Genomic DNA, 24,937 nt, shown 5'->3' with positions numbered 1-24,937 from the left:
CAAATAGATTGATCTCATTTCTACCTGTCATCAGCTCTGTACTCATTCTATTAGAACTATTCTCAAGTGAAGGACCTAGCAAATCACCCCACATGTGATAGTATCATTTCTAATTATTCTGTGGTCATCTTTTATTTTAAACTGTCTTCTTTGCTCACTGCAACATATATATTCACCCAAACCTGTGTTCTTCCTACTGTATTTGATAAGGTTTATAAATATCTTGGTGGTTGGTGGTCACTGATAGATATGAATTACTCTCATCAGTACAGATCTACCTGAACTAAAACATTTTTTTACAATAAAACATGGTCCTTCAAAAACCATACTTTCTGCTGGGCACGGTGGCTGATGCCTGTAATCCCAGCACTTTGGAGGCCAAGGCAGGCAGATCACCTGAGGTCAGGAGCTTGAGACCAGCCTGGCTAACATGGTGAAACCCATCTCTACTAAAAATACAAAAATTAGCTGGGCATGGTGGTGGGTATCTGTAATCCCAGCTACTTATGAGGCTGAGACAGGAGAATCACTTGAACCCAGAAGGCAAAGGTTGCAGTGAGCCAAGATCATGCCACTGCACTCTAGCCTGGGCAGCAAGAGTGAAACTCCATCTCAAAAAAAGAAAAAAAAAAAAACCTATGTTTTCCTTCCTTATTGAACCACCTTAACACATATACACATTTCCTTTCTTATCTCTTTCACTGAGTTTTTTCTCCATCACTCTTAAGTCCATGAAGAAAAGGGCTATGCAAATTCCTACTCACCTCAAGCTCCCCCACCCCTTACTTTCTCTAAATGTCCACAAAATTAAAGTTTTCTCTTTGAGAGGCAGAACTTAAGTGATTGTACCTACCCATTCTATTTCCTCCCACATTATAAAAACGATGGAAGACTTTATTCCTACTCCTCATCAACCCCAGAAGATCACATGACTATAAATTCCCATGTTTTACTCAAGGGTAATCAGTCATGTCAAGGGTGAAGCAAGGAAGCTTTACTGAGAAATATTTGCCCATATTCCTTCAGACTTTCCCAGTTTCATAATGTGATTTTTACCTAAATTGAACTTGCAAAGCTCAAAAGCACATAATTGATTATATTTAGTTTCAATATAATCAGTAACTGATCCATGACTTCTAACTGGCAATACCCACTCCACCAACCCAAGAATAAATGTTTACCTTAAGTTCTAATTAGCTACTTTGGGAAGCTGGGGAAGCACAGGAAAAATAATGGGCTACAAGACTGACACCATGATGACTCACATAAGTGAAATATATCTAACCACACATGACACACACGCTTCAAAAAAGACAGGCCAACAATGCCTAAACTCTTTATTTTACCAACCAGTATTTCTGATTTTCTTCCTGATACTGGATGTTAAAACCTTAGAAATCTATAAATACTGCATTCAGACTTTCCACATCAAGAGAAGGGGGCCCAGGGCAGAAGATGTCAGGCCCCAGGCTGTTTGGGGTGGGAAAAGTAGCAAAGATTTCTCAACAGTCTGTGTCAGTTTTCTAACTTAACTGAAACGCCTTTAAGCTCTCCTTCATCCCCAAACTTTCCCCTATGGCATCTATGATAGAAAAACACCCCTCTCTCATATATGCCCCATCACTGGGGAGCCAGGGGGAAGGGAGTGGGCATTACACAGGCAAGCCAAACTTTTTATTCAGCCAGAAAACGGATTTCTGATTCGGTTTAATGGCAAAGAGTTATGTAAATCCGTACCAAGTCCTGCTTCTTCCTCAAAGTGAACTGGGCTGCATTTTTGTGACTGGAAGCATTTCTCGTAATGGTGAATTAAGCACTTTAAAAAAATAAAATCAATCCTATCTCTATAAGTAGCATAAGAGCTGCTTCCAAGAACCCAGGGCTGCCCACATCCCATAACCCACCCAGACGCAGCCAATTCCTCATAGACAGCTACATGGGAAGAATAAAACCCTTTTGTCAACTTGTTTTGGGGGGTGAGAGAAAGGCAGTGCTTAGGGAATATGTAGGATGGATTGTTTTATTCCTGCCACTACCAAAAACTATAAATCTACACACACAGTCACACGCACATACATGTCCATTTTTAAGAAAGCTTTTCCTCCCTGGGACTACAGGAACCCAGAATCCAGCCTCCCTCAGGCGGAGGGACGATGCCTATGAGTGGCACAGATCTAGCATATCAACACACTACAGAAGGCTCCTGTGTTGTCTCACAAGCTGAGAGGGTAGGGCAAAGAAGTGGACACTCATGGGGGACTTGCTTTTTGTCTCAAATCCAATCTACTCAGTACCACTCGCAGGTCCAGGGGCTGGGAGAGGTTCTGTGGGTACAATGTGGTGGACGACCTGATGGTCCCAGCCCACTGTGGTAAGCAGGGAGTGATTGAGCGGGGACCAAGTCGCATCTCTCACAAAGTCTCTGTGGGCTCGGCTTCTAAACCTAGAAGAAAGAAAAAAAAGTCAGGGCATAGTAGAGACAAGAAAAGCAGACCTAGAGAAAAAAGAGAACCCAACACATCTGGGGCATATTTTTTGGGTATGTTACACACATTTCACCAACTGTATGGCCTCATCACCAGGATAGCAGTGTAACTATCCACAGTGGATGTCATCAATCATCCAATTCAGTCCTCTATTTTCATAGATGAAGAAACGCTGGTTAGAACAAGACAGTGATGTGGGGCAGTAACAGGCAGCAAATCGTGGCAAGGAGGGAAGTACAATTCAGGTCTTCCAAGTGCTGCCTTTTCCCCTGTAGCAGACTGCATTTCATATGCAGTTCTTTATGTGAAAGGATACACTGCCGCCCCCTTGTGGGAGAGGGCTGGAGTGCTAGACTTAAAAATTCCACCTACCGCCCCGCTCTACCAAGGACACAGCTTGCCCTTGGGGTTGTGAATGTGCCCCAGGAACGGAGAGGGTCAACAGCCAGCCTGCTTCCATTACCAAGTCCCTTCAGATACAGACGGAGAATCTGTTCTCCAAAAGCACAATACACTTTTCTGAAGAGGAAAATGACTCACCCACCCACTGCTCCCCTTCCCTGATTCCCAAAGGATTCCACTTCACACTTACACCTCAGAAAGGCTTGAGTCCAGCACAGCAAGTGAGCAGTCTTCACTGAGAGAGGCCAGGAAGGGAACACTACAGTGGGAGGAGACGGTTGTGAAAGGCAAAGCCTGGATCCCAAGACAAAACCTTAACTGAGCCGGCGCCACCACTACTGTGAAGTGACCCAGGAAAGGCAGCCTGATTCCCACTTTTGGCTAAGGTCTGGCTACTAGAAGTCGACACTAAAAGTTTCAAGTAAAGATGAGGGAAATGAAGCAAAGTTAGGGTTGACAACCATCCTGGCAACTAACCACCCCATCTGGTCCTTCTCTATAGCTTCAGCAAGAACCCAGAAACACAGGCTTTTCCAATCTCACAGTCCTAGAAGCCCACAATAGGAACCATTTTGGGTGCTGGGCAGGAATGAGACCACATTTTAGCCATTTCAGACAGAAACCGTATAACTGAAAAATCCTTTGATTTCCAAAGGATTCCACTTCCCACTTAAGAGATCTTTGATGTTCCAAAACCTTAGCTAGAACACTGTCTGCTTTAAGGAACTACTTAATCAGCTAATGCTTTGAAAACATACACACACATGCTCACTGTTCCCATTTATACCCATCAGGCCCCGGATGACAAAGAACGGTACCTGTGCGGGGAGAACACCAGCCCAGTGACACACTGGGAGTGTACAGCTGAGCTCAGGACACAGCTTGTACTCTTGGTATCCACAAGGGAGACTGTCCCATTCTCATCACCTGTAGAAGAGAAGGGACATGTCATGGTGATTAAGAGCATGGACTTTGGTGCCAAAGATTTGAATCCTAGTTCCTCAAGCTTGGAAAAGTTAACCATTCTGAGCATCAGTTTTCTCTTTTGCAAAGCAGGAATAAGTCACTGGATGATTGTGAAAATTAAGTTAATGAATGAAGCAGTTATTATTTTAACCACAAAATACGTCACCATACACACAGCCTCATGACCACGATAGCTCTACACCTACCCACAGTAGAAAAGAATTCGCTATATAGCAATCCACTTGCTTTGTGGCTCCCTGACTTATAGCCATGCCCAGAATACAGGAGCTGGATCAATCAATCAAAAATCAAATCCACTGGGAAAATAATCATGTTCTCCAAAGCTACACTAAAACTATCTTGGCATCACCCCACCTCCCCACCCTCAATTCATAATTCATCTAGTGTCCATGACGGCCAAGACTGAGCAGCAAGGGCCTTGTGCATTGTGGAGTCAGCTCTTTCTCTTTCCTCCTCCCCTTTCCCAGAGTCAATATGAAGTCTGACATGCCGCCTTACCAAAGACAAAGACTTCACTTTGCTGAGGATGCCAAGCCAGTGAGGTAGGAAGGTAGCCAGGTGCACTGCAGCCTGCAAAGGAGAGAAGAGGGTCTGGACAAAAACTCAAAAGAGTCCAGAAGAAGCAGTTTCTCAAATGACATCACTCTAAATCCTGGGAGCACCTTTATTTGATTTCCCAAACCCTGCTAAGGCAGCAGTGTCCTCATCCTTGAGCCTCATAACCATTTATCCACCAGCTTCCTGCCCTTTCTGGACATGAGTCACAGGCAAGTTTCAGGCACAAATCATGAAGAGAGCAATTCTGGTCCCTTTGTCCTCCCGTCTAATAACGTAAATCACCTACCCAGGAACTGGCCCTTCCTCTTGGTATGCATTGCAAGAATGGGGTTAGCAGAGTCTCAGTGGAAAAGAAGGAGATTATGTCACTCATGTCACAGTAACTACTCTGGGCATCTGGCAACTATGCTTTGACAATGGCCAAAGAAATCCTCTTCTATCAGGGTTCCAAGTACTATTCTCCCACCAATGAATCTCAGACTCACCAATCTGTGATGCTGGCTTGGGACAGCGGGTATCCCAGAGTAAAATTCTGTTGTCCTAGAGGAAGGTGGAACACAGAAAAAGGATCTCACAGTCCAAAGCGCTGCAGGCCAGAAAGTCTCCACACTAGAGATTTTGGCCTATGGAGGGCTGCAGTGTGTTTAGGGAAGAAGGAGCTATCTCTTACCTCGCTGCATGAAAGAAACACAGAGTCCTTGTGAGGAGAGGCAGCAACACAAGTGACCTGTGCAGCATGAGCTATAAAGGACAGAGAAAGAGAAACATGATAGAAAACAAGCTGAAGCATTACAAGAGGGCCAGCCCAGGAATAATCAAGGTGCAGGAGGGAGGGAGGGCTGGTCTCATGATGCAATTTAACAAATTTCGTGGGAGATTATGGATTAGACAAAAGCTAAGAGGAGAAGTTTATAGACTTATAAAACCTAAAAAACCTTGTGAAAAAAATGTATTAGTAAAAACAATGAATGAGAAATTAGGAGCTTAGTAAGAATAACAAAGGAATTTCCAGTTAAGGCATCTTAGACGTGAGGTCTAAATAATTCTAGAATAGCAGTCTTCATACTGGAGCACACATACCTCCAAGTAGTATACAAAAACTTTCGAGGGAGTTCTGGGTGCTAATAGTATTAAGAGAGCCAACTTCTCTAATGTTCTCTTTCTTTTTTTTTTTTGAGACCGAGTCTCACTGTCGCCCGGGCTGGAGTGCAGTGGCCGGATCTCAGCTCACTGCAAGCTCTGCCTCCCGGGTTTACGCCATTCTCCTGCCTCAGCCTCCCGAGTAGCTGGGACTACAGGCGCCAGCCACCTCGCCTGGCTAGCTTTTTGTATTTTTTAGTAGAGACAGGGTTTCACCGTGTTAGTCAGGATGGTCTCGAACTCCTGACCTCGTGATCCGCCTGTCTCGGCCTCCCAAAGTGCTGGGATTACAGGCTTGAGCCACCGCGCCCGGCCATCTAATGTTCTCTTTCTTAAAATTGAACTGCCTCTATTTTCACAATCACCCTTCTCCCACTTTAAAGAAAGAACACATACCTGTCATTCATCCCAGATCTTTCCATGGTACAGTGCTCAGGGGTATAAAAACATAAGGGTTCTAAACTAAGGCACAAAAGGGGCTTTTCCCTAAGAACCGAAGAGCAAAAAGAAAGAGCATCTAGGCAAAATTCAATGAAGGGGGCGCTGATCTTTTTTTTTTTTTTTTTTTTTTTTGAGACGGAGTCTCGCTCTGCCGCCCAGGCTGGAGTACAGTGGCCGGATCTCAGCTCACTGCAAGCTCCGCCTCCTGGGTTCACGCCATTCTCCTGCCTCAGCCTCCTGAGTAGCTGGGACTATAGGCGCCCGCCACCGCGCCCGGCTAATTTTTTGTATTTTTAGTAGAGACGGGGTTTCACTGTGGTCTCGATCTCCTGACCTTGTGATCCGCCCGCCCCGGCCTCCCAAAGTGCTGGGATTACAGGCGTGAGCCACCGCGCCCGGCCAAGGGGGGGCGCTGATCTTGTTTCAGTCACACCACAAACACAAGTATGGTTCTGTGACTTCACTCTGTTTCTGTCTAATAACGAGAACTAAAAAATATGACAGATCGTTGTGATAAGGACATATTCAACCACTTTATCTGAATCTAAAAACAAAGTCAGACTTTTTCTGACAGAAAATTTAGTCTAACTTGGTCCACTGGCTTTACAATGCAGATTGGCTTTTGCCAGTTAGGCTATTTGGTAGACATTCATACAAACTAAATAGGATTAACCTGCAAATCTAAAATTTGGACAAACATATGCTTGAAATAAGTATATAATAAATTATATGCCAGAAATTACCTTCTCTGCAACTAGTTAAAAAATTTCTTTAGATATCAATTTAAAAATGTATGAGGGGGCACAGATTTTCAAAATTGTTTTAGGAGGTCTACATGTAAAAAACTTTAAAGTCACTGCTACATGTTAATTGGAAGCTGTGGAAACCTTTTCTACAGTCAGTTTACCAGACTTTCCCACGTAGTCTGAATGTGCCCCCCCCCCCCGAGGTAGAAGGATGGAAGTAAACCAGCTTCCATAGTTCTTTCCTAGCCCTAGAAGTCACAGAAAGTCAACAGGATAAGAAGTAAGAAAAGGAATTTATTGCTCACTTGAAAAAAGCAAAGCTCTGGGACAAGCACCATGGTGGTAAAGAAAAGATGAAGAATACATGGTTCCTCTACCCTCAAAGGTTTTGGGGCAGGATGCAGTGGCTCATGCCTGTAATCTCTCAGCACTTTGGGAGGCCAAAGCAGGAGATCCCTTGAGCCCAGGAATTTGAGACCAGCCTGGGCAACATAGCAAGACTCTGTCTCTACAAAAAATTAAAAAATAATAAAGGATTTGGAATTCAGCAGGGGGAATAAGACACAAACACAAAGAATAACAGAAAGGCTGCATGGCAGAAATGCTGAAAAACAGTTAGCATTAACCAGGAAAGCACATATGTCTAAGCAATAAAAGGCAAATATAATAGACATAGGGCATTGACTTTTTTTTTTTTTTTTTCTCCTGAGACAGCTTCACTCTGTTGCCCAGGCTGGAGTGCAGTGACGTGATCTTGACTTACTGCAACCTCCGCCTCCTGGGTTCAAGCGATTCTCGGGCTTCAGCCTCCCAAGTAGCTGGGATTACAGATGTGCACCACTATGCCTGGCTAATTTTTGTACTTTTTCGTAGAGACGGGGTTTCGGCATGTTGGCCAGACTAGTCTCTAACTCCTAGGCTTCATATGATCTGCCTGCCTCAGCCTCCCAAAGTGCTGGGATTTCAGGCGTGAGCCATTGCGCACAGCTAGGCATTCAACATTATTGTAAAACTATTTGCAAGTGACCCTGAAGGTCCAGGATACTGGACCTTGGATATGAGTCTGTGATTTCTCTGGTCTATAACTTAATCATGTACTTTGAAGTTAGAAATGGCAGGGAAAGGCACTTAGCCATTGAGAGAACCACAGTGATCAATCACCCAGCATCTAAATCTTGAAACATGCACACATGAAGGCTCTAGACGTTATCTTCACAAAGAATGGCTCCCAAGATAAAGTCAACCACTAGTGCTGTTAATGAAAGCGAGCAGAAAGAGGGGCATTAAAAAAGCAATGGTTCTCAAAAGAAAACAGACATTTTATGAAGGTAAATACTCAAACGTTCAAGATTTGAAAGTCTCAAGATTTATCCCTCAAGAATGTCAAGGATCTAATAAGCTTGAAGAGAGGAAATGGAGTAAAAGAGTTTCAGTGCCATTACAAGAAAATGGGATTTTAATCCAGTGGCCACAAGAAACTAATAAAAGACCAAAAGAGCTAGATTGCTAGTGGAGACATGAGTGCTACTACCTGTGTTAAGGTAAAGCCTGAAAGCGAATAGGGGCATAGAAATGGATAGGAAGGTGACTGACCAGTGGAAAAGACTAAAAAGAACTTAGTGGCCAACTGATGGTGAGGAAACAGAAGGGGTGGAAAAGGACCAAGAGTTTGAGCTCTGTGTTGCCAAGGTGGTGAGGCCATCAGTAGTAACAGGGAAACTGGCTGGTCTGAAGGTAGCAAGTTATCTCAATTGATTGTTCACAGTCAGTTACAGACTAAACTCCTTGTCATATTCTTCCCCCCTTTTCACTACTGTACTTGACTAGTCGAATTAAAAAAAAAAAAAAAGAAAGAAAAAGAAAGAAACAAGGAAATTGAGAAAAGGACAAGGGGTAGATACTGGAGCCTGACTACTGTTTTATAAGAAAACTATCAGAACATGGAATTGCTGTTCCTAACATCAAAGCAAACTTCAAAAAGTCCAAAAACACAATAGCTAAGACCAGGGCTAAAAATGAAATACTCACCTCGGTATGAATTCAGTACCACCTGCTGAGCAAGGTCCCAAACCTTGATGCTAAGAGGCAAAAGGAAACAGACATTTAATCTTGACCTACACTAGCAACATAAAAACGTGTTCAAACAAGAACTTCCTGTAATCAACATTCCCCAAGTCTTTGCCTCCTGGACTGCTGCTATGGTCTACTTACAATGGACTGCAAAATCCCTAAGGAAACCTTACAGACATGCTAAAGTTAGTCACTGAATTCTTAGAATACGCCCAAAATGTTACCTAATGAGGTTAACAGGATAGGAAAGGCGCCCAAAGGACGCTCAGAGACAGAAGCAATGAGAACAGGGACCCACCAGAAGTCTTTGCTACCACTGACAGCTTGTGTGCCAGAGCTCAGGACACTGACTGTAGACACAATGTCATCATGCTCATATTTGCAGAACTTGCTGACAATAAGTGTTTCATTCTCATCTAGTTCCCACAATTCAACAGCACCTGTTGGGGGTAGGGTAAGGAAAACATGAGCTTGAATTATACCAAGGCAGTAATTCACTTCTAGGATTCAAAGAGCCACTGTCACTAAATTAACAAAGTTAGTTAGTTATTCCTATAAAAGCAAAGTCCACATCACGGAAGAGTTTAGCTAATTTCTGAGCCTCTGACTTTATTCTGTGTTACTGTTTTCCTAATGACAGCCCAGACAAGGAGGTGGATGGAGAAAGCCAGTGATGTTAACACTTCCCAATTATTTGGACACTAATAAGTATTTGCTGAACTAGTTGAATAAATGTCTTGCAGAGTCTTTAAAAATATGTTGAATAATTGAACGTCTTGCACGGTGACTGGCTCAGCATAGAGAATCCGCCAAAAGTTTTCTTGATTATGTACTGTTCAAGCTCAATTGTCAGAGAGGTTAAATCTATAAGTGGGTCTTTTAAACGTCCATGCAATGACAGCCAACTTCCAAATTCTGATTAAAAAAAAAAAAAATGCCAAAGCCTGCATCGCTGAGCCTACAGTCAACACAAAGAAAGCAGAATGAAGACAAGAAAGCGGTAAGAAATGGAAAGAGACATGTAGCACAGATTGGCTTCAATGTCATCTTAAAATCAAGATTATGCTTGGTCTGGGCTGCGGGGGTTAAGGAGCAGGTTACATAGAAGAAAAATGGTTCCAATCCGTTGCTTAATTTTGTTACGGATTTTTCTAGGAAATCTCACCAGACAATTTAGAATTTTAGAAAAGATATTTCCCACCTACACAAGAGTTTGCATTCGGGGCCAACACTCTCCGGCTCCTCCAAGCACTGAACATAGGACATTAGATATTGAGCTCACCCCTACCCGTACCCCAAGCCTCCATTCTACCACTCCACCCGGGGGTGGGGGTGGGGGGTGGATGAGGGGAAAGTGACTCACCTGAATCAGAGGCCACTAGAATACCTCTCTCCCCAACCCAAGTGAGGTCAGCCACTCCAGCCTCCGTTTGGACTCCAGCGGAGCAGAAGCCTTCGTTGGGGGCAGCACAAGGGTCCTTAAAAAGCCAGAGGGAGCCGGCCCAGCAGCGGCCACTCAGGCTGGAGGCCCCGAGGAGAAGCGCCCCATCTACGGGGGGTACAAGCTGTCAGCGCGTGAAGGGTGGAAGGGCTCGCCTCCATGGAGACCGCACAGAACAGCGTTCGGGCCGGGTCTGGATCTGAGCTCAGGAACGCGGGGCAGGGCTGGGGACAGCTCGGCGGCGCGACCCACCGGTCAGGAAAACATGCAGGACGGGGATGGGCTGGGAGGGTCAGTCTCTGGGGAGGGGCGCCCTGGGCCGGGGTAAGGGAGCTCCCAGGCCCGGGATCTCGGCTCACCGGACCGGTACCGCGCAGCCTCCAACTGTCGTTCCATGCAGGCGGGCGCATTAGGAGGAAGATTCCACTCCCGGGCCGCCGGGGGCACTAGGGGGGGCGGGGTTTCCTTCCGCATCTCCACGGTTCCAACTCCAACCTAGACTCAAACTGGACGCCAGCCGGAGACTCAGCTCCTCTAGCAAACCCCACGTGGTGCGCCTCTGAGCCTCCGCCCCCTCCCGAGGCTACGGCAAGTCTATTCTCGCGAGAATTGCTTCTCCGGCTCCATCCTGCTTTCCGGCTGTCGCCCTCCTGCGATAGGTTCTCAGCGTTACTTGCCTCGTCTCGCGATAATTTGTTTTTAAAAAAATCTCCCGAGGAAAGTTGAAGGAATACTACAAAATTTTCATCTCGCGAGACTTGTGAGCGGCCATCTTGCTCCTTCCCTGACAGGTTCTCCTGTCGGGGTCACAGGGCCTCTAAGATTGCTACCTGCGCCTTCGCTGACCATGCTGTCCCGGGTGGTACTTTCCGCCGCCGCCACAGCGGGTGAGGGGTGTAGACGCTGCTCTGGGCTATCAGAGTGATTGGAAAGAAGCGAATCTAGGGGTCACAAGGAGGGGAGAAGGGCGCAGCGACACGGGCCTGAGCGGCGAGTGATCAGCGCCGCTGGGAGAGGAGCGTGGGGACTTAAGGGACAGGAAAGAGGGGTACATAGCCTTAGTGATCGAGCCTGGCGGGGATGAGGAAGGGACAAACCAGATGTTATTTGACTTTGCTGACCTTCACCTTGTCTATCTGCAGCCCCGTCTCTGAAGAATGCAGCCTTCCTAGGTCCAGGGTAAGTGTGAGGATAATGGTCCCTTTCGTCTTTGTTTTTACTATCTTTTATTTCTGGATTCCTGCCCCCACCCCGTTAGCTTTAGGCCAGAAATCTCTTTCCGATAATTTTGGGACACTTAAACCCTCTTTCAAACACTTGTTCCCGTAACTGCCAGGAACGCTCTCATATCAACTAATGACCAAGACTTTACAGGATAAGTAACGTATGCTAACTAAACTAGAAATTGGTTTTGCTGTCTTCTATGCCCGCCCCTCTCCTTTGTGACCTTCCCTCGGGACCTTATGACATGTAGCTTCCACAGCCTGAATCAGAGTAGATTACATACCCAAGAACAAATTTTGTTCAATGAAACAGTGAAGCATGTTGTTTATAGTCTATTTCCCAGATACCTAGTTTTTGCTGCCATATAATAACAATCAGAGAAATCATTCATTGATTCAGTAAATATTTATGTTGCCTAAACACATAACCAAGGATACAAGAATGAGTATGGAAAATTACCTGCCCTCATGGAGCTCACAGTCTAGGAATGGGAGGCACCTTTAGAGTATTGGTTTAGAATGAGGGCTCCAAAGCCAGTACAGGGTCCCACTTACTAGCTGTGTGACCTCAATTTCCTCATCTACAAAATGGCAATGATAGTGCATTGTGGGTTTTGAGAATTAAGAGACAATTTCTATGAAACTCAAAAACAGTTCTTGGTACATGGTGTGTGTTTAGTAAATTTAGCAGCTGTTTGCGTTAAAATTGTTTCATAAGACATGTCCATTTTCCTAGAGATTTCTTTTTACTTCCAAATTTAGTTCTAAAGCTTGCAAATTATGTTAACTATCAAATTGAAAAACTGGACTTGAAAAAGCGGTCTTGTCTGTAATTAAGTCTCATGTGTGCAATGAAGTAAGGCTATAATTGACTGCTTCCAACTTAGAAGAAAAAGAACCCCATACAGACTTGTAAACAAATAATTGTAATACCAGGTAATAAATAACTTACATTTACAAGATACAAGGAATATCCTTGGTTTTCTTTCACACTTCATGTCCAGTACCTCAGCAAGGCTCTTCCTCTAGAAATTTGGACTCTGACTGCTGCTTCCACTACCGCTAAGGTATGAACCACCGCAAACTTTCAGCTAGGTATTTAAGTAGTCTCTTCATTAGTCTTGCATCTCTATTCTTGTCCTGTTACAGCCCATTCTCATAATAGCCAGGAGGATTATGTCAATATCCCACCAAAGCCTTCCAGAGCTCCCCATCCCACCTGAATAAAATCCAAACTTAGCATAACCCAGAAGGTCCAACATGAATCGATCCCATTCTGTCTCTTGACACCATCTCCTTCTGTTCTCTTTTTAGCTCATTCTTCAACCATACTGGCCTTGGTGTTCCTCTGAAAACTACCAAGCACATTCGTGCCTCAATATCTTTCTACTTGCTCTTCTCTCTTTTCCTCAGATCATTGGGTCAAATGCCATCTGGCTCCCTACCCAAAAAAACTTCCACATTCTGTTGCTCCCTATCCCCTTACCTTGCTCAGTTTTTCTTCATAGCACTTAGAGCTGCCTGAAATTTTGTATGGAGATAACACACTCACCCTTCCCATACCCCCAACTAGAATGTTGAAGGCTGGAGCTTTGTTCATTGCCATGTTACTGGTACCTAGCATTAGTAGAAAGTCAATAAATGTTTTATTGATTAAAAGAATGAATGTTAGCCCAAAATGGGGGAGGGCTTTACACATCTGGAGGCTGATTGGTCTTGGTAGTCATTGCTATAAAGTCATGGTATGAAAGGCATGCAAGACAGAAGGAGCAGCATTGGGCAGTTTTTTTGTGGTGTTTCTTCATTTGTTTTTGAGAGCTGTTAAGTAATTCCAGGAGAGTAAGAGAATGAAGGAAGATGAGGTTGTAAAATTTGACAGGACCAGGCACAGTGGTGGCTCATGCCTATAATCCTGAGGCCAAGGCAGCAGGATCACTGGAGCCCAGGAGTTCGAGACTAGCCTGGGCAACATAGTAAGACAAAAACAAAACAACAAAATTTTTTTAAAATTCTAAAAATTAGCTGGGCATTGTGGTGTACGCCTGTACTCCCAGCTATTGGGAAGATTGAGGTGGGAGGATGGCTTCAGCCCAGGAGGTGGAGGCTGCAAGTGAGCAGTGATGGCACCACTGCACTCCAGCCTGGGTGACAGAGTGAGACCTTGTCTCAAAAAAAAAAAAAGACAGGTACTAGATTATATATGTTATATTAAGTAGTTTTCAGTAGGCAGGAGAGAGCCTGTTGAGTTTTCAAGTCAAATTTTCGTTTTAGAAACATTGGCAGTAATGTGAGAGGGCTCGGTTTAAGTTGGGGTATTTAATAAGAAGCAGAGGCCAGGTATAGTGTCTCACACCTGTAATTTCAGCACTTTGGGAGGCCGAGATGGCAGATCACTTGAGGCCAGTAGTTTGAGACCAGCCTGGCCAACATGGCAAAACCCCATCTGTCCTAAAAATAAAAAAAATTAGCTGGGCGTGGTGGCACACGCCTGTAATCCCAGCTACTCGGGAGACTGAGGCACAAGAATCGCTTGAGCCTGGGAGGTGGAGGTTGCAGTGAGCAGAGATCACGCCACTGTGCTCCAGCCTGGGTGATAGAGCGAGATTCTGTCTCAAAAAAAATAAAACAAGCAGAGAGATCAGGTTTTGGATTGTTAAACTAAGCAAGAGGTGATAAGGGCTTGAACTAAGGTAGCTAGTTAGGGAGACTTGTCAGCTTAAGCATACCCTTTAGTACTATGATTTAAATCAGTGGTTCTTAGCCTGGGGTGCTTTGCCTGCAGGTGACATTTAACAGTGTCTGGAGATATTTTTCAGTATTACCATTGGGTGGGTCAGGGAGGAAGGAGGCTACTGGTATCTGTTGTGTAAAGGCCACAAAGATACTGCCAGACGTTCTACAATGCACAGAACAACCTCTTACAACAAAGAAGTATCCAGTCCAAACATCAGTAGTGCTGAGTTGAGAAACCTTGATGTAAATGAAGGAATCTCAAGCGTGATTCTCAGATTTCAAAACCTGGTGGGGTAGCTAATATATTTGGAGGCAGAAATAATATTCAAAATATAAGCATTGTACCAAAATAAATGAAATAATGTAAATTCTTACATTACAAGGAGATAGAGGTTGACAGAGTAGAGGAATGGGAGGTGGGAAGTGGGACAAAAATATACTGAAAACTTGAAGGAGACTAAACTTGACAGCGGACATAAAGGGACTAAATTTTATTTCATCAGAAGCCTAAGGAGACATCAGTATGCTGTAACTGTTAAAAGTGTAGTCTTAAGCTTCTTTAATACAAGAATAGTTTCCAAATCCACTGTTGATAATAGTTCAATTGTTCAAGCTCAGTACTGGCAATAGCAAGTTCTCAGTAAGTATTTGTAGAATGAATGAATTGGCCAGACTATACTTAGAGTATTATATACAGTTCTGTTATACCTCATTAAAAAAAAAAAAAAAAAAAAAAGACAAAACCGGCGAAGTCTTTATGGGCAATCAGGATTGTGAGGGAACAGATGTTTCACCCAGGTACATGTGTGTTATCTTACATAGAAAAGCAAAATTAGAACTAAGAATGGACTGAGGTTCCAAGAATGTATGTAGCATCTCAATTCAAAGATGAATATAATTAGAGCTACCCAGTACTGAAAAAGTCTGTTACATATAGTGATTAGCACTCCCATCAAAGAGAGGATTCAAAAACGTTGAGGAGCCAACATACCAGGCATATAATAGCTAACCACTTACATAGCACTTTTCCATGTGCCAGGCATCATTCTATGCACTTTACATATATTAACTCAGTTAATCCTGTCAACAACCATATAAGGTATTCTTTTATTTCCATTTTACTGAGAGAAATCTGAGATTACAAAAGCTATAAGTTCTTTACTCAAAGTCAAGGGGCAGTTCTAGGATTTGAACTCAAGGAGTCTATCTGGCTGCCACATCCACATTCTTACATATTTCAGTGCTAATAATAGACATACACAGTGCTAGACAGATGATCTGCAAGGCTTATAGAAAGGATTCCAGTATTGGGTAGAAGGTTAAGTGTCTGTAATTAATTCTTTGCTCTTTGGTCATAGCTGATTACTGGACCCTAACCTTCCTATTCCCAGTCCATTCTCTTTCCATTATGAGAGTTAGAAAACTGTCTCAATCCTCAACCCCATTTGTTGTTTCTGCTAATTATTCATACATTGTATTCTCCTTAAAGAAATAGGCTTTACATTTGTACACTTATTACCTGTAGAGTATTGCAGGCAACAAGGACCTTCCATACAGGGCAGCCACACCTTGCCCCTGTACCACCTCTTCCTGAATATGGAGGAAAAGTTCGCTATGGACTGATCCCTGAGGAATTCTTCCAGTTTCTTTATCCTAAAACTGGTGTAACAGGTGAGCATTTTTGCCTGGTCTTTGATAATATGGTTTGATGGCATCACTAAAATCAAATTAGGTGGGTTTTCTTGTTTGGTTGTTTTTTTTTTTTTTTTGAGACAGGGTATTACTCTATCATCCAGGATGGAGTGCAGTGGCACAATCACAGCTCACTACAGCCTCCACCTCCCCAGGCTCAGGTCATCCTCCCACCTCAGCCTCCCGAGTAGGTGGAACTATAGGCATGCATCCGGCTCATTTTTCAATTTTTTTGTAGAGACAAGGTTTCACCATGTAGCCCAAGCTGGTCTCCAACTCCTGGGCTCGTGGGATCCACCCACCTTGGCCTCCCAAAGTGCTGGGATTACAGGCTTGAGCCACCCGCCTGCAGCCGCAAGTCAGCTGTTTTCAAAAGGAAATTGTAACAGTTGATTTGATTGCTCCAACTTGTTTTTGGTGTAAATGTATTTGGGATTTTAACTTAATTTTACAGAATTATCTCTGTTTGTTAGTAGATCAAATTTTTTGATGCCTGCTCTATGCCAGGCACTGTTGAAGGCATATGGTGTTAAACAGTGTTAAGTGCCTGCTGTCATAGAACATACATTCTGTTGTAGGATGACAATAAAGAAATGAGTAACTGTATAATATACTATTAGATAGTGAAAAGGGTATGAATAAAAATGAAGCCAGGTAAAGCAGGAGTCCCCTGATTAAGTTTATGATTCTCTCTACTATATGTACTGCCTTTCTTGGCCCATACCCAAGTATTGCTATGACTGTGGAACACTGGAAGCCAAAGACTCTTTTTTTAGCCCTGGAGTCACCTAAAGTAGCATTTTCCTAACTGAAATTGCTAGAAACATTAGTCTCCTCAACTTCAATGGGTGATAAAAATGTTACATATGATAGATGTTTCTTGCAAATTCATATTTAAAATTTGTATATTAAAGACAATTAAAAAAAAAAACTGTTGGAACTTTGTATGGGAAACCGGGTAAAATGTATTTGAGTTTGTAACCCTGTTATTGTCATGATACATCCTGCCATCCTATGATTCTCAGAAATACTGTAAAATGCTTTCCTAAAAGCCTGCTGTGGGCCTCTCTTACATCCTGTGAAGCATGGAGGAAAGACTAAAGAAATGTAAATTATGGTTTGCATCCTTTCAGAATACATGACCTGGTTAAAGAAAAAGCCGTATTTGAAGTGTTGTAATTAGGTGCTACAGGAGTTGGGAATCCTAATATTTATTCATTCTTTTATATACATACCACTTTGTGGTTGTTTTTCCTTGTTTCTTGTGTAAATTTTAACCTGTCTAGTGTTCCCATTCAATAAATAGTATATTTTGCTGGACAAGTTACTTCAGAAAGTTATCTGGCATCTTTGTAGAATAGTTTAATTTACTGTGCTGGGTATTGTGCTTAACATTGTTTCTCAAATTTATCAGACTGAAGAACGTACTGTCCCCATTTTACAAATAAGGAACTAAATTCAGAGATTATTTAGATTGCTCAGTTTCTTTAAAATTGTAGAGTCAGTATACAGATTTCCCTGAGTCCATATCTTTGTTCTTTCAGCTCTACCGTACTGCTTCCCAATGCAGTGTTTTGTCTTTGAATCTAATTAAGTTGTTACTTTGCCTTCTGCTAATCAAATATAGAAGTGCCTTTCTATCTTCCCTCTTTTAGGCATAGCATATCCATTCATAAAATAACTCTTCTTCTTGTAGGACCCTATGTGCTCGGAACTGGGCTTATCTTGTATGCTTTATCCAAAGAAATATATGTGATTAGCGCAGAGACCTTCACTGCCATGTCATTAATAGGGATAATGGTCTATGGAATTAAAAAATATGGTCCTTCTGTTGCAGAATATGCTGATAAACTCAATGAGGTAAGAACCATAAACCTTATTTCCTATTTTAGACTAGCAGAAACATGAAGGTCATCTAGTGATATTTTTGATATGAGTGTTAGGGGAGCAACACATAGAAATGAATCTAATGCTTCAAATAAGTGTTAATGTTAGTTACTAATTTGAGATAATTTTTTTATATCTACTAAACCCTTTAGCTTTTCTATAATCATTCAAAAGGTATTGTATAGTTATTATGGGCAATTATTTTTAAGGATTTGTGCATTTCTTTCTATTTTCTTTGTGGCTGTTTTTACAAATGAGAGATGCAACTTTGAAGAAGCATGAAATGAATCTCCTTTTTTTACTCTTTGTTCTTTCACTGATCTTTTTGTTGCTATCACAATTGTAGCAAAAACTTGCCCAACTAGAAGAGGCGAAGCAGGCTTCCATCCAGCAAATCCAGAATGCAATTGATATGGAGAAGTTGCAGCAGGCACTGACTCAGAAGCGCCATTACCTTTTTGATGTGCAAAGGGTAGGTTTCAGAAGTTTCTAGGAAGAATGAAGTTACTTGTGTGCATTTTTTTAATTCAGAATTTTTTATGAAGAATGATTAAATAGATTGAACATTTTATTTAGAAAAGAGAACATTTATGTAGCAGTTGGCATTCACGGCTATTCAAACATTTAAGAACTGTCAAGTGGAAAAATAGTTCAAATTATTATACAATTAGAAACCGTAGAAGCTATTAAAAAAAATTTCGGATCCACACAAAAAGAAATAGTCATTAAGTTAAAGCTGATTTTAAAATGACATGCACTGTATAAGGAAGACTATAGGTAAAATACATCCTGTGTATTTCATACACACTTGCTACAAGAACATCTTAACATCTTTGCTGTAAGGAAATCTGATACTGCATATTCTAAATCCACAAAGCAGACTGGGCACAGTGGCTCACATCTGTAATCCTAGGACTTGAGGAGGGTGAGGCAGGAGGACTGCTTGCACCCAGGAAGTCAAGACTGGAGTTAGAGTAAGCATCTGAAATAGTTAGGATCTTGGCCAATATTTCTCAATACTGGCTAAGATAGTAAGCATCTGAAATGTTTAGGATCTTGGCCAATGTGGTCTCAGTACCGCATGCATTAGAGTTATCTTTGATGTTAATTTTTTTTGCCTCTTTCCAAGACTTGTGGAATCAGAACCTTTCTTAAGGGCTATCCAAGAATCTGTATTCTTTTAAACAAGATCCCTAAGGACTCGTAAGCACATGGATATTTGAAAAATCCCAGAAAAATGTTAATTCCATGTATATTTAGGTTACAAAGGGATAATGCTTCCTGCTTCTTGTGTATGCATGCATACATATATTTTGGCTTTTTTAAAAAACCATATTGGAAAATAGCTTTTTCCTAAGAGTGAAATGATAGTAATTTAGGTTTTTATTTATTTATATTTACTTGATGGATATTTATTGAGTTCTTCCTATGTAGATATTCTGACCAAGGCAGAGTGCTGAAAATGTAGTGGAGAACAAACAGCTTCTGCCTTCATGGAGTCTTATTTTCTAGCCAGTCTTTGGGAGAAGCACAGAAAATAAATAATTGAACAGATGCAAATGTCAACAGGTAGTAAATGCTAGATAGAAAAATAAACTAGTATTAAAAAGATTGCAGGCCAGGTGCATTGGCTCATGCCTATAATCCCAGCACTTTGGGAGGCCAAGGCGGGAGGATCACTTGAGCCCAGGAGTTTGAGACCAGTCTGGGCATAGACCCTTTCTACAAAATTGGAGGAAGAAGGAGTTACTGTTTTTATAAGAGCATTCAGGAAATGTCTCTAATATGATATTTGAGCAGAGACGTGAAAGAACTAATAGAGCAAAGTATGTGGGTTTTGGGGGAAATAAGTGCCAGGCTGAGGGAAGAACAGTTGCAAATGCCCTAAACCTGGAAGTTTGCTTGATATAGTCAAGGAAAAGTAAGAAGGTCCATACAGCTGAAGTAGAATTGGTGGGGGGAGAATAAAAGGAGATAGAGGGTGGCCTGGGACTATGATACATAAAGACCTTAGGCTCCTATAAGAACTTTGACTTGGACTCTGAATGAGAGAAAGTCATTGAAGGATCACTCTGATTGTCTTGTTGCCAATAGCCTTCAGTTCAGTGTGCATTGGTTTGTGATGCCTATGGGTTAGCTAAGTAGAAATATATAAGAGCTTGACCTTGTAGCCTTACTGCCTGTATGCTGATCTTGGCTTCATAGTTTATTAGCTCTGTAACCTTGGTCAAGTTTCCTAACTTCTGTCTCAATTTCCTCACTGCAAAATGGATATAATTATAATAACTATGCCATGGTTTCATCATAAGGTTTAATTGAATCCAAACACAAACGTGTTTAGAGTGTAGTCAGTACTCTACAAATGTTAACTATTATTTGATCTAGCAAGTATTATGACATAAACACAAAGACAAATATACAATGTGTGCACCATTATTTGTAGAACCAAAAAATTAATTATGGAGTACCAGTATAGTGGAATCCAATGTAGCTTAAAATTGAGGTAGGTTTTTGTGTCATAATTAATAAACATGATGTGTATATGCCTATATTTTGATGTGTATACCTATATTTTTATTAAATATTTCTGGGAGGGAATACAAGAAATACAGGAAGTTAGTGGCCTATGGGGGGACTGAAGGAGACTTATTTCTTACAGCATACACTTTTAAGTATATTTTTGCCATATGCTGTTATAATTTCTAGGTATATATTTATTAAATAAAAGAATTCCACATAAAATACAAAAGAAGTGGGGCATTCTCACTGGCAGAATATTCAGAGTAGAAGTATTCCTTCAAGTATACAGTGTTTATCATTTCTTAATTTTGCTCCAGAATAACATTGCTATGGCTTTGGAGGTTACTTACCGGGAACGACTATATAGAGTATATAAGGAAGTAAAGAATCGCCTGGACTATCATATAGCTGTGCAGAACATGACACGTCGAAAGGAACAAGAGCACATGATAAATTGGGTGGAGAAGCACGTGGTGCAAAGCATCTCCGCACAGCAGGTACACAACACTTTTGTAGGTTCTGACATTGTACTGGTATCTCTTAACAAGTACCTGCTGATGTTTCGTTAAGGTAGGAATAGCTGTCAAGGAGTCTTTAGCCTAGAAGTAGCAGTGTAACTCCGGTTTGTTTTTCTGGATGGTGATAAGCAAGAAGATGCTGCCTATCTGTCAGGATGGCTTTTCTCTTTCTTCAAATTTGGGTAGCATTAACTGATACATTTAATTTCTCTATAAAACAGACTGGGCTGGGCATGGTGGCTCATGCCTGTAATCCCAGCATTTTGGAAGGGCGAGGCAGGAGGATCACTTGAGACCAGGAGTTCGAGACCAACCTGGGCAACATAGCGAGATCCTGTCTCTGCAAAATATTTAAAAAGTAGCTTGGGTGCAGTGACAAACGCCTATACTTATGGCTACTGAGGAGGCTGAGGTGAGAGGATCTCTTGAGCCCAGGAAGCATAGGCTGTAGTGAGCTCTGATCGCACTGTTGCGCTCCAGCCTGGGTGACAGAACAAGACCTTGCCTCAAAAAATAAAATAAATAAAGACTGAACAAGGCTATTTCTAAGCCCCTTCCATTTTCTAATTCCAGGACATTCCATTTCTTCTTTTCACCTGCATAATTTGTCTGTTTTGAACGGAAATGTTTTCTGTTTGCTTAAACTGAATCGACTTTTTTTCATTTATATTTTTGCTTTAATATGACTTGATTTTTGGCCGGGCGCGGTGGCTCAAGCCTGTAATCCCAGCACTTTGGGAGGCCGAGACGGGCGGATCACGAGGTCAGGAGATCGAGACCATCCTGGCTAACACGGTGAAACCCCGTCTCTACTAAAAATACAAAAACTAGCCGGGCGAGGTGGCGGGCGCCTGTAGTCCCAGCTACTTGGGAGGCTGAGGCAGGAGAATGGTGTAAATCCGGGAGGCGGAGCTTGCAGTGAGCTGAGATCTGGCCACTGCACTCCAGTCCCGGCGACAGAGCAAGACTCCGCCTCAAAAAAAAAAAAAAAAAAATATGACTTGATTTTTTTCTTTCTCGGGTTTATAACGTTTAAGTATTTCTGCTCATTTTCAGCATAACCTATGTAGGATTAGAAAAACAGGGTCTAGGCCGGGCGCGGTGGCCCAAGCCTCTAATCCCAGCACTTTGGGAGGCCAAGATGGGCGGATCACAAGGTCAGGAGATCAAGACCATCCTGGCTAACACGGTGAAACCCCGTCTCTACTAAAAAATACAAAAAACAAAAAAACAAAAAAAAACTAGCCAGCGAGGTGGTGGGTGCCTGTAGTCCCAGCTACTTGGGAGGCTGAGGCAGGAGAATGGCGTAAACCCGGGAGGCGGAGCTTGCAGTGAGCTGAGATCCGGCCACTGCACTCCAGCCTGGGCGACAGAGTGAGACTCCGTCTCAAAAAAAAAAAAAAAAAGAAAAACAGGGTCCTATCAAAGTTTTTTTCTTTTTTTAGTAAACTGTCTTTTACATAAATGTAATATACATGCTTAAGAAACTTAGAAAATACAAAAGAAGTCTAGAAAAGAGACTAAAAATTATTTTCATTCTTAACATTTGTATATTACTAATATTTGTTGAGTTGGTCTTTTTCAAGCAGCTGTTAGTTGTACAAGCCAACATCAGTGGCAGATGGTTACAGGAATATCTGGTCTCAGATTCTAGACAGATTTCACTCATAAAAGCTGTGAGCCAGGGAATTTCAACTAACCCCTTGGATTTGCTTAAAATAAATTGTATCTCCTCTGTGTTAATTAGTTTTACTTCTAAACCTGTCTAGTAGCCATATAATGTTAAGCCAGTAATCATCTTGAGGTTCTGGTCTGGTAGGAGGTGTCTTTTAGAATAATGGTGTTTGTACTCTATACTTTTCTATGTTTTGGAAAGATCTAACCAGATTTCTCTTTCCTTATCACAGGAAAAGGAGACAGTTGCCAAGTGCATTGCGGACCTAAAGCTGCTGGCAAAGAAGGCTCAAGCACAGCCGGTTATGTAAATGAATCTATCCCTATTGAGACAGCTAGAAACAGTTGACAGACTAAATGGAAACTAGTCTATTTGATGAAGTCTTTCTGTATTGATGTCTACTGAAGTTATAGTTTACCCTTCCTAAAAATGAAAAATTTTTTTCATATAGTAAGAGAACAAAATCTCTATCGGCCAGTCAGATGTTTCTCATCCTTCTTACTCTGCCTTTGAGTTGTTCCATGATCACTTCTGAATAAGCAGTTTGCCTTTATAAAAACTTGCTGCCTGACTAAAGATTACCAGATTATAGTTTAAATTTGCAATTAATTCTACCATCTTGCAATAAAGTGACAATTGAATGAAACAAGGTTTTTCAAGTTGTGTAATTCTCTGAAATACTCAGCTTTTGTCATCGGGGTAAAAATTAAAGATGTCGTTGAACTACTGTCTTGTTTATGAGACCATTCAGTGATGAACTATTTCTGGCTGATAGGTTATGAGATGTGTAAAGCTTTCTAGTACTCTTAAAATAACTAAATGGAATATTATATATATTAATTCATATAATTGACATTACTATTTTAGTAGTATGCCTGTAGAAAATATTATGGACTCAGTGTGTCATAAAATCACTCTTCAGAATCCAGCAAGCCACGTGCAGTGGCTCACACCTGTAATCCCTGCACTTTGGGAGGTCGAGACAGGTGGATCACTTGAGGTCAGGAGTTTGAAACCAGCCTGGCCAACACAGTGAAACCCTATCTCTACTAAAAATACAAAAGGTTAGCCAGGCATGGTGGCAGGTGCCTGTAATCCCAGCTACTCGGGAGGCTGAGGCAGAAGAATTGTTTGAACCCAGGAGGCAAAGGTTGTAGTGAGCCGACATCACACCACTGCACTCCAGCCTGGACAACAGAGCGAGACTCCATCTAGAAAAGAAAAAAAAAAATCCAGCAGACACCTAACAGGAACATAGAAAATAACAAGTGTTGGCAAGGATATGGAGAAGTTGGAATGCTTGTGCACTGTTTGTAGAAATATGAAATGGTACATGTAGCCACTACGGAAAAGTGTGGTGATTCCTCATAAAATTAAAATGGAAATACCATGACCCAGCAATCCCACATCTACATATATACTCAAAAAAATTAAAAGCAGAGTCTCGAAGAGATACTTGTACACCATGGTGATAGCAGCGTTACTCACAATAGCTAAAACATGGAAGCCGCCCAAGTGTCCATCAGTAGATGAATGGATAAGCAAGATGTGGTATATCCATGCAATGGAGTATTACTCCAAGGAAGAAAATTCTGACACTGGCTACAGCATGAATGAACCTTGAGAAGTATTACTCCACTTCAAGGAAGAAAATTCTGACACTGGCTACAGCATGAATGAACCTTGAGGACATTATGCAGTTTTACAAGATGAGTTATGGTGCTGGATAGTGGTGATGGTGGCACATTAAGGATGTATTTAATACTGTTCTTAAACAGTACACTTAAAAATGGTTAAGATGGTAAATTTTATGTGTATTTTACAATTTCTTTTTTAATTGAAGAAAAATCCAGTAGATAAATTAGAAAATTCTTCCCTTCATGGGTTTATCTGCATTCGATTCTCCCATACTTGTACAAGGATTTATTTGTATTCAAATGGACAAATTACATAATAGGAAATATTTGAAAATATTTATCATGGGTAATTGATATTTTCATTGACTTCCTAAGATTTTATGTAATAATCATTTGAGCCAATATTGATAGCTAATGTACTAATCTAATATTGAAATCAGATTGATATCTTTGTTACTTAAAGATAATTTGATTGGATCAACAGTTATTTCAAATTGATTAAACAAAACATTATAAAACACCTAGTTTGTGCTAAGCAACATAATGAGTGATCATACAGAGATAAAAGTCCTCACCTCGGAGTTAAATATCTACTAGGAAGACAGTAAGAATATGTGATAATACAAACTTGAGCACAGGGTGCTCTGAGAGTGTGGCAAGCACCATTTTAGGTAGTCTCACCAGCCTCATGTTTCCCTCATATACATCATCCAGGTCAAGGTTCAGTCAGAGAAGCAGAATATATGTTTATATATAAGGAATTTGACTACCCCGTTGTGGG

At 41.7% G+C, this 24,937-nt stretch overlaps 2 protein-coding genes across 4 annotated transcripts; one reads left to right on the top strand and one right to left on the bottom strand.

Moving 5' to 3' along the window:
- Window positions 1-1,303: 1,303 nt before the first annotated feature.
- WDR77 (WD repeat domain 77) lies at window positions 1,304-10,977 on the bottom strand. 2 transcript variants are annotated; one of them, XM_033199000.1, is made up of 11 exons: window positions 10,631-10,977; window positions 10,194-10,379; window positions 9,129-9,270; window positions 8,789-8,838; window positions 5,104-5,174; window positions 4,919-4,973; window positions 4,374-4,445; window positions 3,707-3,815; window positions 3,079-3,147; window positions 2,368-2,443; window positions 1,304-2,312 (listed from the first exon to the last, which is right to left on the bottom strand). In XM_033199000.1, the coding sequence occupies exons 1-11, from the start codon at window positions 10,743-10,745 to the stop codon at window positions 2,250-2,252; spliced, it is 1,008 nt and encodes a 335-aa protein (XP_033054891.1). In that variant the 5' UTR covers window positions 10,746-10,977; the 3' UTR covers window positions 1,304-2,249. The 2 variants fall into 2 exon arrangements, with proteins under 2 accessions (XP_033054891.1, XP_033054890.1); XM_033198999.1 differs by having other exon boundaries at window positions 1,304-2,443.
- A 26-nt stretch (window positions 10,978-11,003) lies between these two features.
- Window positions 11,004-23,246, top strand: ATP5PB (ATP synthase peripheral stalk-membrane subunit b). 2 transcript variants are annotated; one of them, XM_033199001.1, is made up of 7 exons: window positions 11,004-11,158; window positions 11,414-11,450; window positions 15,753-15,898; window positions 17,616-17,779; window positions 18,153-18,278; window positions 20,644-20,823; window positions 22,752-23,246. In XM_033199001.1, exons 1-7 carry the CDS (start codon window positions 11,119-11,121, stop codon window positions 22,827-22,829), a joined length of 771 nt encoding a protein of 256 aa, XP_033054892.1. In that variant the 5' UTR covers window positions 11,004-11,118; the 3' UTR covers window positions 22,830-23,246. The 2 variants fall into 2 exon arrangements, with proteins under 2 accessions (XP_033054892.1, XP_033054893.1); XM_033199002.1 differs by lacking the exon at window positions 20,644-20,823 and having other exon boundaries at window positions 11,033-11,158; window positions 22,752-22,925.
- Window positions 23,247-24,937: the final 1,691 nt, after the last annotated feature.

This window comes from Trachypithecus francoisi, unplaced genomic scaffold, assembly GCF_009764315.1.
Source record: "Trachypithecus francoisi isolate TF-2019V2 unplaced genomic scaffold, Tfra_2.0 Lachesis_group5, whole genome shotgun sequence".
NCBI lineage: Eukaryota > Metazoa > Chordata > Mammalia > Primates > Cercopithecidae > Trachypithecus > Trachypithecus francoisi.
This window is presented reverse-complemented; position numbering and strand designations above follow the sequence as displayed.